Genomic DNA, 16,379 nt, shown 5'->3' on the forward strand with positions numbered 1-16,379 from the left:
AGAAGGACCGGACCTCAAATGAATCCGATAGAAAACAGACTAATACCATGAACGAAAAAATGAAAAATGAAAGTATACAGTACGCCATATGCTTAAATAAAAACACTTTCAGTTCGTAATCTTAGGTTTAATTTACCCGGCGATCATGTCTACTCTGTATAGCGTTTAATTGCAGTAATCTTTATTTAGAAAAAGGAGCGGAGGAACCGACGTTGAGGGGACAATAATAAACGTGGCACCGACATCCTGTTTTAGGCTCCAATATGACCTAATAAGGAGTGGGAGCGCAGCTTTCCATTTGTGGCAGCTGAGAGCGAGACAGCTGCTGTGGATCTGTAGATAGAGCTCACACACACGCACGCGCACACACACACACACACACACACACACACACACACACACACAAAATGCAACTCTCTCTCTTTAAAGTTTGAATTTGTAGAGAAATATTGATACAAATAAACGTATTTCATGAGCAATTCCCATTGTGAGATGAAAATTATTTGTTCAATCTTTCTTTGACTATAACAAAAGAATGACAAGAGAACAAGGGAAGTAAAATTAGAGGATAAAGCAATCTTAGAAGGAAAGTAAGACATTTATACATCTTTTTTTTGCAGGAAAAGAGTTTACCACTTTTTTTTTGATAGAAGTGTGAAATAAATTCATAGTAAATATCTTAGTAAGCAGTATCAAATTGGTATCAGTTATATAACAATATGGTAATTTAAGGGACAAAAAAGCATAATTAACGCTTTTTGTAAAATAAAGTTAATTTAGTTTATACTGGTGGTTGTTTGTTGAGGTCATTGTTGACCCTCCTTTTATTTATTTAGCTACCTCTACATCACTGCATATAAACATAATCTAATGGGATAAAATAAGGCTGATGGAACTGCTTTTCCCAGACGTGTGACCAAGTCAACTCTGCTCAAGGCCCAAGTCAGTCCCAAGTCTTGAGGCACAAGTCTCAAATGTCAAGTCCATGTCATTAATGTCAAGTCTCAAGTCTAAATGTAGAACAGCAAGTCGAGTCAGAACAAATTAAGAGTCCAGTACCAATTTAATATCTTAAATAATATCTTAACTAAACATCTAGGACTTTTCAATGCAATATGGTTTTAATAGGATAAAAGAGCATCATTAGTTTGATTTCTATAATCAGTTTCAACTTTAAATTCAGAAAACAGAATTTAAATTCAGTCGTCTGCTGGAACAAATCTCATCACTTTCAATCTAAGTCATTTACACAAACACAAGATCTCAAGTCAAGACTTTAGAAACCTTTTCAAGTCATCAGAGTACAAGTCAGAGTCAAGTCCCAAGTCACCAGAACACTAAAAATGAATTTGATCTTTTAGTTACCTCAATTAATTTTCCTTTGTCAGTTCAACTAAAAATAACTAAAACATTGGGCCTACTTGAAATTTCAAGTTTTAATGTGGTCGTCAGTCAAATCAGAACTGTCCAGTTAATGCCTACCATACACTTTGAAAAGACTTTTAAAAGACTAAAGTCTGACACCCTCTCACATCTAAAGACAATGTGTCATAAGTCACTGAGTTTTTAGTCACAGACTATAAGATTTTGCAAAGACTGCCTACCATACACTAGAAGACTTTTAAAAGACACACACACACACACACACACACACACACGTGTATGTATGAGAGAAAGGGAGAGAGCCAGAGAGCTATGATTGAAGCAAGCAATCTTCAGCTGAAATGTACGGTTAGCTCGTAGGCTAATAGCAAACATTACAGTAGCTAACGTTAGCTTGCAAGTAGCCCCGTTTGGGACAGTCAGTGGTTAGCTAGCTAGCTATAGCATATATACCCACTATCTACCCGGTTTTCTGCTTCCTGTTTTGGTGCTGGAGAGAGCGCAACTATTGGTTGTTGACAATGTTCACATCATTGAACTTCACTATTTGCATGAGCAGAGAAGACTTCCGATAATGGCGAGCTTACACCAAACGACTTTTCAAGCGATTTCACTAACAGACAAATTTCCAATGTCGGAATAAAATCACGAGAGTTTTGCTAGAGTTGTGGCGCGCTCCCGTCATCTCGATGGTTTAGTGTAAGGTGGTCAGAAAACTCAGTCCAAGCTGTCTTAAGTCAGTCTTTTTCTCATCGTGACATTCCGATAAAATCAAACACGGTTAATATTATCGCTCTCTCCCTTTCTCTCATACATACACGTGTGTGTGTGTGTGTGTGTGTGTCTTTTCAAAGTCTTCTAGTGTATGGTAGGCTTGTGGTGTTTTTTTTGTTTTTTTTGCAATGTCACCCAATGGATGTAATGGCCATTACACAGTACAATGAGGGACAGTGATAAAAACTCAGAGACTCTGTGTCTACTTTTATTTCCTCATGAAAAAGGGACATGTGGTTTCTCTGCTCGTTAAAGGGTTTTAACGGGTCTCTGTGTTAACGTAAAAACGTATGATATTGCTCTCCTTGTGATCCGTCTTTCCCACCACTTTGGGAGAGTCATGGATGAAGTTTGCAATAGTCATTTGGTGTTAATTTGAGGATATATCATAATGCTGTCCTTGTGCCTGAGTCTTTCCCACCATAGGGGATTAAATGATAAAGTTTGATGTTTTTTAGGCTACTGATTCGGAGGAGGAAGCTGTGAAGGGAGTGGACAAGTGAACAAGAGCTGCTCTCCAAGGACGTCGTTGACATTGCTGTGATGCTGGAGGAGAAGATTGTTCTTCATGAGCTAAGAGATGTACCACACGCCTTTGCTGTGCTGATGGGTCTTCTTTACAGCCTTAACATAGACCATCCCAAGGAACTCAAGTATACTTTCAAGGTGATGCAGAAGGTTTTCATGGACATTGGCAGTGCAACTTGTTCCGCTGAAGTTCATGGACTGCGAAACAAGAAGCTTCAACGCAGTGTGTAATTGGATGTCATCATCAAGGATGATGTGAAGCAATCAAAATCATTTGAAACTGAATTTCAACTAAGGAATTGCTATTTCTATTCAAATCATCAAGTCCTGTCAGTGACAGAACAGACAAATAGACAGGTCTATTTATTTTCCATGACTTTTATTGTTTGATTATTTTATTTTCACCTATTTCTATTACTACTTTTTATCGTTCTGCGCATATATTCTATATCCTTTTCCCCGCTGAATCGTATTACTTTTGCCGTTGTAACAATCCAATTTCCCCACAGTTTTATCTTATCCGAATTTGTCTGATCTGGGTCTGTCCATGTTGCATGTGATTGGATATTTGTTACAAACCCCGCCTCTTTCATGTGAACGCGCTCATAGCTGATAGGTAAATCCTGGGTTGACAGAGCCAGTTGATAACCAGCTGTGTGAGACCGGTTATCAGGGAACATCAATGGTTTAGGTTTAGTGAAGCCGGCTAATTCAAAGATAGCCTGACTTCGTTGAACTTGTTTTGTGAGACAGGCATCTGGACATCCTTAGCTCTCTTAACTCAAGCTTTTAAGGCAGCCAGGTTACTTCTTTTTTTTTAAGTTGAGCCAGCGTGTCTGTTTTTACAGTGAACCCAAGTCAAGTGAAGAGAAGGGTAGGCCCTGTTTTTAACAGCATTCAAATAGCAAAACCACATAAACAACTGACAGTCTAGTTACACATACACTGTTGACTGTGGTGGAACTTATAATTCTCTACAGAAATAAAACTATACAGGCAGCACATTATTTTAGATATCATTGTTGATATCTTTTATTAAGGGAAAATAAGAGGCAAAGGGTTTGTGGGAATTTGACGGGGGGTGTAAGGTGTAAGGGAGTGCAGGGGGGTTGGGTGTGTGAGAGAGCACAGGTGTCAATGTGCTAAGGTTGAAGAATAAGAGGAATTATTTGGAGCCCTTGTTGGAACTGGGCTTCTTCTTCTTCTCTTTGCGGGCCGGAGTCAGGGCGTCGATAATTCTTCTCAGCCAGCTGCGCTTCTTGGGCTTCTCCGGCTTCTCCAGCTGCTCCTCATAAGTGAACTCAAAGAGGTCCCTGTCCAGATCTTCAACCTTCTCCATCAAGAAGCGTCTCCTCTCGGCCCACTCTCTCTCCTTCTTCTCCAGGGCCTGCAGGTTGGCATTTGTGGCCCCGAGGAGACCGGCCTTCTCCTCCTGCCACCGGAGGCGGTGTTTTTCCAGCTTCTGCTCGGCCTCCTGCAGGGCCTTCTGGTTCTTCTCCTTCTCCTTTTGCAGAGTTTCCTCCAGCTCCTTTGCTGTGAAGACAGCCTCCTTCTGCCTGATGTCCTGCTCCAGAACCTGGAGCTGCAGGCTGAGGATGACTGCCTGGCTTTTGTTTTCAGCCTGGATGCCGAGGCTCTTCTCTCTGTGGAGTGTAAAAGCACTCAACAATTAATAAGGAAAATGGGTTTAAGGTGTATTTTGGAGTAAGTTCTTGTCAAGTCGGGATAAAATGGATTGTTTATGTCTTAAGGCCAATTTGAATATTAAGGTTGAGAATGTTTTATGTGATCATTTTCAGGTAATTGTGTGTGTGTGACTGTAAGAAATTGTTCTGATGAATGAATGTGTAAGTAGGCTATTAAGTGTAGTACGTATAAAGGTTTAAAGGGAAATGCATGTTTATATGTTTTTGATACGGAAATGTTTTTGATATCTGAATTGCACTTCAGCTTACCAATGATTTTTGAAAGTAGAATGTAAAATGTAGAGAAAGTGAAAGAGAATAAACTTGTGCTTGTGCTGCTCACACTAGTCTCTTCAGTGTGTTTCTTATTCCAGACTGTGGAGCATCTTGCTGCTGAGGCCGCTCACATTATCAACAGCTCATCCCAAGAACATTTAATTCCAGTGTATAATTGCATATTTCAAATGAATGTCATCTACATGTATATGAGTATCTGGCACATTTCAACATAATTTCAAGCATTTCTCTAAATATATTCTGAAATGTACAGTATGTGAAATGTGTTCTTGCAGCTTGGACTGGCTCTGATGTCACTGAACTGTGTCTGATCCCAGCAAGCCTGAGAACTGCATCTTCACTTGGTTTCTTATCAATACTGATCAGACAGTATGAAAGATTTATTATTCTCAGATTGGAAACAAATCACTTCAGTTCCAGACTACAGTGTTGATAATTTTTGCCCTGTATTTAAAATGCTGAGGAAATACTATTTTCTCCAGTTAGACTTTTCCATGTAATCTGAGAATTCATAAATCGGTTCAATTAACTGTGCACAGGACTGTATATAACAAGTGCTGAGATGAACATCATAACAGTCATAATTTTTAAGCATCTACACAGCAACAAACATAAGGGACATGTGGGCTACATAATGCTCATAAGACTTGTTAAAACAAGACATTTGACAGTACACTTTAAGGCATTAGGCTCCACCAGGAGGCACAAATATATAAAAATGGGTAAACAAATTTTTAAAACAAATTAGTTAATGTAATGTAGACCAGCCGTTTTCAACCTGGGCAGAGGGAGTCTGATAGTTTTCTAATCTAATGTTATTCTACAGCTGCACCGACTGTAAACTGCTCTGGAAAGATGCATCAACTAAGAGCCTAAAATGTAAAATGTAAGTAACAATTATAATTTATGATCAGCTATTTAATCTTCACCTGCAGTGAATTTTCCATTTCATTCTCTGTTAATGAAACAGACGGATAGGAGATGAAAGTTCATTTCAAGTTCAGCCTTTAAAGTCTATTTTTGCTTCTGGATTTGAATAAAGATGAATGGACTGAACTGATAGAAAAGGCCTTTGTATGGTAATGAACTTCCCCAAAACAGTAGCAGGAGAGCAGCCAATCACAGAGGGGACAGTGGCTCTCTCCCGGAACTGAAGGAAGGAAAAGTTGGTGAAATGCGGAAGTGAAAAGCTGCGCTGCTTTGGCTTCTGTCAGAGAGGAGGAATAAAATGAAGAGGTCTCACTCTGCCACAACATGCGGGAACCACAATCCTCAGTCTGCTCAGTGTGTTTTAGTCTGAATGTGAAAAATATCTTGCCGTTTTCTTTGTGTTTATTTACATTTATGGCTAAAGAAAACAAATGGCTCACTTTGCTCATTTCTGCATTAACTGCTTCTCCTTTTTTATTCCCTGGAAAGCTGCTTTAACCTGCAGATGTTTTCCTTCTCAAACATCTACATTTTATTTAAACCCAATAACACACAAAGTGAAAGTATTCATAGTATTCTGTTGCATCACCACACGGCCATCTTGGTAGGAAAATAACAGGTGATTGAATAAATCAACAGGTGATTATAATCAAATGACAGCCACAACCACTTCATGTTTTTAAGCTGAAGAATTTAGAGTATGGTATCTAGCTATGCTTTTTCCTTCATTTTCAAAAACGCATTTAAATCTTTTATTACAATATAAAAATATGTCAGTATTTCCATATTTCAATCATAAAAGTGCTGGACATGCAACACAATAGCCTATATATCAAACATAAGTACATAGACTTAGACTTAGACTTAGACTTAGACTTAGACTTACAAACCTTTAATGTCCTCCAAGAGGCAATTTGTGAAGAACATATAGACACATTTAAAGCACATCAAATCAAATAAACAGAAACGACAATAATCCAGATCATCTATAGCAGCCGTCATAAATACCATCACAGTCCAGGCAGACGTTTAAAGTGCATATCGATAACTGTATACCTGAGCATAAACCATTGAAAGCACATCAATAAACAGAAACCCCAACAATCCAAAATCATCTATAGCAGCCATCATAAATATCCAGGCACAAAGAATTTACAAAGAAGCTGTAAATTCAACATGTGTTATCGACAATAAATAACAGAATTCAGATCATCACAATAAAGAAGAGCTGTCTGACATGTGGGAACGTTGTGAAGGCTGTGATGTCATATCTCACTCTTGGTGTGGTGAGCTGTGGGGGTCCAGGTGGGAGACATGGCAGCGAGTCCACCGATATCGGCAGTACAAATAAAAATGACACAAACAACTCCATTTATCCACTTCCACCCCGCCTGCCTGCATCATTACAAACTCATGTTTCTCAGCCAAGCTTTGATCAAACTCACGGAACTTTATTTTAGATTCTAGTCCAGATCTCAAGGTTTCCAAAGACACCAAACATCAGGCTGAATTACAGGGAAATGAAGCACAAACATCTAGATTTTTCCTTTTTTTTTTGCTGTAATGTTGCAGCATCTTGGGTTTGAATATTTCTCTCAGTATCAGCAGCATTGGAGCAGCAGATACAGAATATGGAGGAGACGTTTTACAGTATGGGAAAGGTATTTCTTTTTATAAAAATTTGAAAATGTGAAAAGATTTGAAGCTAATCTTAAATCCAGTTAATTTCTGGTTGATTTTTGATACATATATAAAAATAATAATAATAATAAATATATCTATGTAAATATACAGTATATTGTATATATGGTCTGTGCATGAAGTATAATTAATTTGCAGTTGTTCACATTGTATAATGAAAACATTTTCAGGGTATTTCCTAATTTCATCGTCCTAAGACAGTCAAAAACACATATATACAGATATACCGTGTATATATAGCCTATTTTATAAATGAAAATAATCTTGGATAAAGAGTTAAACACCTAGGCCTACTGTAACACTTCTTCCAAGTTACAGCAGCGACGCCCACTTTTGCAGACCGGAAGTGCACTTTTGAAACTCCGTAGTGATTCATCTTCTCAAATAGACGATCTCGGCTGGTGTGTACAGCTGGTGCAGATCGGGCGTGTATAGGAGCGAGGAGCGGAGCGGAGTGCAGGAGGAAGGCTGAAGCCTGGCGCTGCTGGCAGGCAGGAGGGCATGGAGAAACCCCCAAACCCGCCGCTGTAACCCCGACAGACAGGCAGGCAGACAGACAGACTGACAGGAGAAACTTTATTCCGTCCAGCAGACAGACAGACAGACAGACAGACAGCGGGCTGCTGCTCTCTGTCCGCCGGGAGAAATGTGGCTGAATCCGGAGGAAGTTTTGGTGAAAAACGCGCTGAAGCTCTGGGTGACCGAGAAGTCCAACGACTTCTTCCTGCTGCAGAGGAGGAGAGGGCATGGAGAGGCGGGCAGGATCACAGGTAAACAACAACAATACAACAACAATAACACTACACAACACAGGAGAGGGCATGGAGAGGCGGGCAGGATCACAGGTAAACAACAACAATACAACAACAATAACACTACACAACACAGGAGAGGGCATGGAGAGGCGGGCAGGATCACAGGTAAACAACAACAACAACAATACAACAACAATAACAATACACAACACAGGAGAGGGCATGGAGAGGCGGGCAGGATCACAGGTAAACAACAACAACAACATTAAAACAACACAACACAGGAGAGAACATGGAACAACAACACAGACATGGACTGCTTTAAAAACTGGCTTTTATTCTATTCTATTCTATTCTATTCTGCCTCCTTCTCCTCTCTTCTACTCTACTCTGTTCTATTCTGTCACACTATTCTTTTCCTGTATAATGCTATAATACATTTTAGAAGGATAGTATGCAAATATCACAGCCAAACTATATATAATGTCCTTCAGGAATATTATAGTGATTCTATAGATTAAATAAAATACTATAGTGTCACTATAAACTCACTGTTAGGAACCACAGAATATTATAGGGATTGTTTATAAGGTTTTCATTTGGTTTCTGTTGTATTTGTTTTCGATGATGATGGAAATTATTTTTTGCTGGGTCATGAATTTTCATCTTGGAGAACAGGTTCTGTCTCTAATTTGTAATTATACAAATTCTTCAGCCTGTCTGCCTGCTTCCTATTGCTTTGAGTTACAAATCAACTTGTTGCTTGAATGAGTTACAGGTCAACTAGTTGCTTGAATGAGTTACAAGTCAATTTGTTGCTTTGAATGAGTTACACGTCAACTAGTTGCTTTGAGCGAGTTACAGGTCGTCTAGTTGCTTTGAATGAGGTACAGGTCAACTAGGTACTTTAAATGAGTTACAGGTCACCTAGTTGCTTGAATGAGTTACATATGGAAAGCCGTTTACAGGTCTAGATCTAGTTGCTTTGGACAAGTTACAGGTCGATTAGTTACTTTGAGTTACAGTTTGACTAGTTGCTTTGAATGAGTTACAAGTCAATTTGTTGCTTTGAATAAGTTACAGGTCAGCTAGTTGATTTGAATGAATACAGGTCAACTAGTTGCTTTGAACGAGTTACAGTTTGACTAGTTGCTTTGAATGAGTTACAGGTCAGCTAGTTGCTTTGAATGAATACAGGTCAACTAGTTGCTTTGAATCAGTTACAGGTCAGCTAGTTGCTTTGAATCAGTTACAGGTCAGCTAGTTGCTTTGAGTTACAGGTCAGCTAGTTGCTTTGAATGAGTTACAGGTCAACTAGTTGCTTTGAACGAGTTACAGTTTGACTAGTTGCTTTGAACGAGTTACAGGTCAGCTCTTTGCTTTGATTGAGTTACAGGTTCAGCTAGTTGCTTTGAATGAGTTACAGGTCAACTAGTTGCTTTGAACGATTTACAGGTCAGCTAGTTGCTTTGAATGAGTTACAGGTCAGCTAGTTGCTTTGAGTTACAGGTCAGCTAGTTGCTTTGAATGAGTTACAGTTGCTTTGAATGAGTTACAGGTCAACTAGTTGCTTTGAACGAGTTACAGTTTGACTAGTTGCTTTGAATGAGTTATAGGTCAGCTAGTTGCTTTGAATGAGTTACAGGTCAACTAGTTGCTTTGAACGAGTTACAGGTCAGCTAGTTGCTTTGAAGGAGTTACAGGTCAGCTAGTGTCTTTGAGTTACAGGTCAGCTAGTTGCTTTGAATGAGTTACAGGTCAACTAGTTGCTTTGAACGAGTTACAGGTCAGCCAGTTACTTTGATTGAGTTACAGGTCAGCTAGTTGGTTTGAGTTACAGGTCAGCCAGTTGCTTTGATTGAGTTACAGGTCAGCTAGTTGCTTTGAACGAGTTACAGGTCAGCTAGTTGCTTTGCGTTACAGGTCAGCTAGTTGCTTTGAATTACAGGTCAGCTAGTTGCTTTGAACGAGTTACAGGTCAGCTAGTTGCTTTGCGTTGCAGGTCAGCTAGTTGCTTTGAACGAGTTACAGGTCAGCTAGTTGCTTTGAGTTACAGGTCAGCTAGTTGCTTTGAACGAGTTACAGGTCAGCTAGTTGCTTTGAGTTACAGGTCAGCTAGTTGCTTTGAACGAGTTACAGGTCAACTAGTTGCTTTGAGTTACAGGTCAGCTAGTTGCTTTGAATGAGTTACAGGTCAGCTAGTTGCTTTGAATGAGTTAGAGGTCAGCTAGTTGCTTTGAGTTTCAGGTCAGCTAGTTGCTTTGAATGAGTTACAGGTCAGCTAGTTGCTTTGAGTGAGTTACAGGTCAACCAGTTGCTCTATGAGGGCCTGTTTGCTGTTCAGGTTGTCCTCTTACTCCTCTCTCTCTTCTTCTTGCTGTGTTCTATCTGTACACAGCAGAACAGCTAGCCTGTCAACACAGTTGTCGGTCTGCTGGTTCAGGTGAGGAGTGACGCCTCACAACATTCTGTCTCGTGTCTTACAGCAGACAGATACTGTAAGTCGTAGAGTCGTCTTGTTTTGTTCTTCCTTCCTTCCCGTCCGCTCTCATCTCATAAAACAGAATAGTAGGAACTTCCTGGCCAGGTCTTACATTGTTTATGTGTTTGCCACTGCTGTTCCCATAGTTAGAGAGGTCAAAGTTCAAGTCCTGTCGTCACATCATTTTAACTTGAACTCATTAAACGGCCTTCACCTCGGCTTCGCTGCTGTACTGCCAGAGGAAGCGAGACAGAACGGCATTGTTTCTTTTCACGGTTCAGATCTAAGTTTTATGTCTCCAGCTACTAAAATGAGAACAGAAACAGAAACGCCTTCTCCGTCCCCTATCACACCAGTGATAACATATTTCAGCAGGATTTCTGAGAAGGGATGGGCACCAAAACATCTGCAGCCCATCATGCACATCATAACACCGCTGTTGGTGCTTCTCCTTATTTCAAAGCAAATACTTTCCTCCGCTCAGTTCGGTTCAGTTGATTTATTTCGATCATGTACCGATAAACAAATGAAATATACAAGACTGTGAATTTATAATAGTAATAACACATGTTGGAAAAGGAGCAGGTAGAAGTGCACTTATCAATTCCTACCAACTTTCTCTGACTCATATAATACAGCCTAATTGCCATGATAACCTCATTTTTTAATCTTACATATTATACCATGCCATAAATATCTAGTCCCCAGCAAACTGATGAATCGTTAAACTTCACCATTATTTCATTTACAAGAAGTTAACACAATTAGAGAATCTAGAAGAATGGCTGTTCTGATCATAGTTTCTCTGTTATCTCTTTACCTACAATACAGATGTTCTCAGATTTGGGTTTGAGAGACAAAATCTCCCTCAAATGGGGGGGTCCGTGGCTCTAATGTGGACTAAATTAGGGTCCTTGATATGAAAAAGGTTCAGAATCACTGGTGTAGACTGTAGTGTTTCTATATTTGACCAGCCGGCCGTAGCTTTCAGCTGTGCAGCACGCAACACAAGAGAAAGACAACAGATGATTCATTTTCATGCGGTGAAAAACAAAATAGACCTTCAACCCCAGCAGATTAGAAAGGGAAGCTGCCTTTTGCTTTTCTTCCAGCCTCTGTTAATCCGTTAAGGCAGACTGTGGCCTTTACGTCTCCACAGCAATATCCCCAACAATGTGAGCCATTAGCCAAGGGAAAGACAATGATTCATATCGAGTCGCTTTGTGGAAGGTTTCCCCCACGAGCCGCCCGGTGCAGGCTGAACCCTGCTGCGGTTTTTTTGCGGTGAGAGACGGATGGCTTTGTGTTGCCAGGCTGCCGGAGTTCGGAGCGTCAGGCTGGCAGACTTTGACTTCAGATGTGGTTTAGGTTCGGGCTGAGAGCCAGAACTGTCTGCTGTGTTTGTCATGAGGAGGAGGAGAGTTTATCTTTCCTTTATCTTCCGTTCCTCCTCCTCCTCCTCCTCTTCAGCCTTCCGCCACATACCACAGGCTTCTGAAGGCCGACGCTGATAATTTTGGGTTGAAGCTGCTGATAGATGCGATTTCGTGCTGATATTCAATACTGGTCACACTTTATTAGGGCTGAACGATTTTGAAGAAATATCTAATTGCGATTATTTTGACTGATATTGCAATTGCGATATGATTTGCGATATTAGAGGGAATGATCTTTTTTACATCATTATTCTCATTTTCATTGAAAAACGTATTAAAATGATTATGGTGTGATTTTTGCGGGGATCTGTACCAAACAAAGATGTTTTCTTAAGTCTGTAGAATATGATGTGTGGGCCAGGACATCTCTGCAGCACGAAAATATTTAATTTAAAATGGTATTCTGATACACATTTCGCCTTTAACAAATATTGCGCCTCCTGCCATTTTAAAATTGCAGTAGGCCATATTGCGATTTCGATAAAATTTTGATTAATTGTTCAGCCCTACACTTTATTTGGATAGTTAAATGTTGATATTCAACTAACCACCAAGTGACTATAATGTGTCACTAAAGAGTCTACTGAGTTTCAGGTGATTCTCCCAATAGTGTGATCTATAGATATTCAGTGTCTGGGGTTAAAAACGGGCTCAGGGTTAGTTTTACATCGTCGAAAGAAGAAATAGCAAAGTAAGACTGTAGAACATCAACAACACATTTTATCACCATGTTATCAACTTTGGACACTCCAAATAAAGTGTCATTGTCTTTAAAGGTATAATATGTAACATTTCCGTATTAAAATATCTAAAAACGACAAGACCTATGTTAATATAGTATTTCTTTTGAGTTGTGTACTTACATTATCCCAAATGTTTCCAACAATGTTCAAACCCAGAGAAATCTGTAATTTTATTCAAGGTAACGGTGCGTTTCATTTGGTCGCCTGTCAGTGGTGTCATATCCCCTTTACCCCCTAACTTCCTGTCATGGTGTCGTATCCCCTTTACCCCCTAACTTCCTGTCATGGTGTCGTATCCCCTTTACCCCCCTAACTTCCTGTCATGGCGTCGTATCCCCTTTACCCCCTAACTTCCTGTCATGGCGTCATATCCCCTTTACCCCCTAACTTCCGGGGAAACACGGGAAACACCAGATGATACGTCAGAGAGTGAGGAAGGAAGTCGGCCAACTAGCTAGCTAGCCGCTCTAGCCGCTCTGTTGTTTTTTTCATTCTATTGTTTTTATCACTCACTGTGTCGGATCACGATTATTCATTCCCATTTGAGGCGCGTTCTGTTGCCGAAGCTGTCCCCGTAAAACAACTCCCATGATCCCACGCTGCTTCACAACGTCATCAAACTGCGTCTTTTGTTATTGTTTTGATTGAGAGAGCCCTAGCGGCAGAAATTACATACTGTGTGTTTAAATTCCACCGAACCTTACCAAACCCTCTGGCGGCCATGTTGGAGATGAACAGCTGGTTGTGTTGCTGAACGTACAACTTGTCCGTCTCAACAGAACTGAACAGACAGTTAATTTCTGTCTGTTTCTGACTGAACTGATCATTTCATCACTGATCCATCTGATTGATTTAGTGTTTAGATCATGTCAGCTTGTTAGCTAGCTAACCATAGCATCTGGTCAGCTAACCATCACTGTCTTGTTGTTAACACATCTGATTAGCACACTAGCTAACGTGGCTAGTAGCAGCTAGCGTTAGCGTGTTCACATTAACATCAGTGTGTTTGCTGGCTAGTTAGCTAGCTAACAGTTTGTTCAGGTTAACTGAGCTGACTCTTCTCAAGCTCCAACTCTTCATGTTTTGGAGTAGAGACTAGGGCTAAAGACAAGACAGTTTACTGTGTCACAGTAACCTACATTTGGAAACAAATCCACCTTATCACACTATTCACTTTTCCTGAGAACGTTACTGGATGGATCTACAGCCACACCACAACAAGCTGACTCAGCTGCTCTCTGTTTCTACCTGGCTGTTATGTATTTAGCCTTGTTTGCACACAGCTAACTCTCCCTGACCATCAGACCTTCATGATGCTGCCAGCTGTGGTTGCTAGGCAACATGATCTCACACAAATACGTGAAATGAACACGATCTCTGAAACAGCGATTTACGTGCTGTGGACACGTATTATGGGAAAATAACGTTTTTCCACCATGAACTCAATTACGTTACCCGGCAACAAATTTAAATATGTTCCTCTGCCACAAATTTGAATACGTTTCTCCGCCTCAAATTTAAATACGTTTCTCTGCCACAAATTTAAATATGTTTCTCCTCCACAAATTTAAATACGTTTCTCCGCCTCAAATTTAAATACGTTTCTCTGCCACAAATTTAAATACGTTTCTCCTCCACAAATTTAAATACGTTTCTCCACTACGAACTCAATTACGTTCCCCCACAACAAATTTAAATAGGTTCCTCTGCCACAAATTTAAATACGTTTCTCTGCCATGAATTTGAAGGTTGGTTAACGGTTAAATTTAGGCAAGTAAAACAAGTTTGGTTAAGGTTTGGGTTAAGGTTATGGTTACGCCACTGAAACAACTTGGTTAAGGTTAGAGAAATGGTTTGTAGAAAAAGGTTTGTTAAACATTAAAATGTGACTTATGGTTGAAATGTCCTTTATAAACGCTGGGGATCAAACCCCGGTCGCCGACATCGAAGGCCAAGGTACACGCCCATCCACCACCCGACCACAACACCCTGACTTTCCACTGTGCTGCTTCAATGTCACACTACGTCCTGTTGATAGTCGTGTCTCCTTCACGTAAACCGTTTGGTGCTGGGAAATCGTAAATGTAACACTTTACATTCCACCAACACGTAATTTGCTGTTAACAAGTCGTGTTCCTTTCACGTTTTTCAGTGAGATCAGTCTGTTGTTAGGAGATTTGTGACTGCAAAGCCTCTATTTTCATTCCCAAGAAAATCCAAGGATTCAGTGTTTCTCCCAGAATGTGGGTGGAAAATCCTCTGAAACAGCATTTAAATCATCATGGGACACTAAAACTCTCCGTTGAATCCCATTTCAGTGAAATCCTCTTAGTGTCAGCAGCAGTTTAAGGCAGGTGAGGCGGGCTTCACTGCAGGTTTTACAGTCTGAAACCAAACCATCATATCAGCAGCGGGAAACATTTACTGGCCAATATCCGATTTTTTAAGGCCCAATATATGGGCAAACCGATGTATCAGTGTAAACCTACTGCTGTTCCTCTCTACTATTCCTCTCACTTTGTATAGCCTGTGTGGGTGTTTTTTATTATGTCTGTGTGTGTGTGTGTGTGTGTGTGTGTCTGTGTCAGGTCAGAGAGGGGAATACCAAACACAGAGATAGCGATCTGTCTCTCCTCATCTTTTACAGGCATATATTTAGGCGCGGGCTGTGCTCCTAAAGTGGCTCTTGTTCTTTTTCTTTTTTTTTTTTAAGTTTCAGTGAGTTCAGCCTCGTGTTTTATCCTCTGAACATTGTTTTCAGAGTTTCATTTACAGATAAGTTGGTTATAAATGTAATCAAAAGGAATTCTCCATGCTGAAGTGTGTCTGACGCACAAGACCAAACACAAATTTCCCTCCTGACGTGTCACAAGTTTACAGTTTATCTGCAGTTCCACGTGGATTTTGTACTTTCAGTTTTAAGTAATAATCCGTGACATTTCCATATAAATAAATGTGCGTTTTGTTCCTCTCTCTCTCTCTAACTCAACAGTGATCCAACCTATATCCAATTAAATCTTCTCCTCTGTCTGTTCTAAACAGCCGGTGTCTGGTAGCTCTTTTCTGGGAAAAATCCTCTACTGCACAGGAAGTGATGCGGTGAGAAGATGTTTGAAAATATAGTGACTTTTTGACTTAATAACTGGATATTCTTTATCTTCTTATCCTCCAAAGACTGAACTCTGGCTAAAAAACTGACAAAAAGTCATTATCAAAGTTGAAGTTACTGCCTTTTTCCTTTTGTAGAGCAAAATATCAACCTGCACTACGAAACCAAATCCCTTAATTTTATCCCTGAAATGTCCTTAATTTCTCATTACATAAACATTAATTATCCATTAAAAATAACATATCTTTAAAACAGTAAGGTCAGTATCATGGGTTTATAAGGGATTTATTCATGGGTTTATTCACAGAGACACTAGAAATTAAGGGATTTTTCATGCCTTTTGTGCATCTTATGTTTACAGGGTTATTGAGTGAAAATGAATGGAAAAGTTCCTTTCTCCCTGAATTTTTAATTAGAATTTCAAGATTAAAAGGGGTGTAAGGCGGTTTCGATGGGGATCTCGTCCATTAATAACTCCCTTAATTAATTTTAAATGGATTTTGCATGAATTAAGGGGTGAATTAATGTAAATGAATGAAAATGTAAGGTTATTTTA

At 39.8% G+C, this 16,379-nt stretch overlaps 1 protein-coding gene across 2 annotated transcripts in view; it reads left to right on the forward strand.

Moving 5' to 3' along the window:
• Positions 1-7,753: 7,753 nt before the first annotated feature.
• LOC139644698 (TBC1 domain family member 8) overlaps positions 7,754-16,379 on the forward strand; it is a 59,606-nt gene continuing 50,980 nt past the window's right edge. For both annotated transcript variants that reach the window (XM_071520155.1, XM_071520156.1), the window contains exon 1: positions 7,754-8,068. In XM_071520155.1, coding sequence (XP_071376256.1) covers positions 7,945-8,068 — 124 coding nt within the window. In that variant the 5' untranslated portion in view covers positions 7,754-7,944. The remainder of the gene's footprint in view (positions 8,069-16,379) is intronic.

Source organism: Centroberyx affinis, unplaced genomic scaffold (assembly GCF_046629955.1).
Source record: "Centroberyx affinis isolate AG114_WGS23_722 - 3 ecotype Tasmania unplaced genomic scaffold, CSIRO-AGI_Caff_v1 ptg000773l_1, whole genome shotgun sequence".
NCBI lineage: Eukaryota > Metazoa > Chordata > Actinopteri > Beryciformes > Berycidae > Centroberyx > Centroberyx affinis.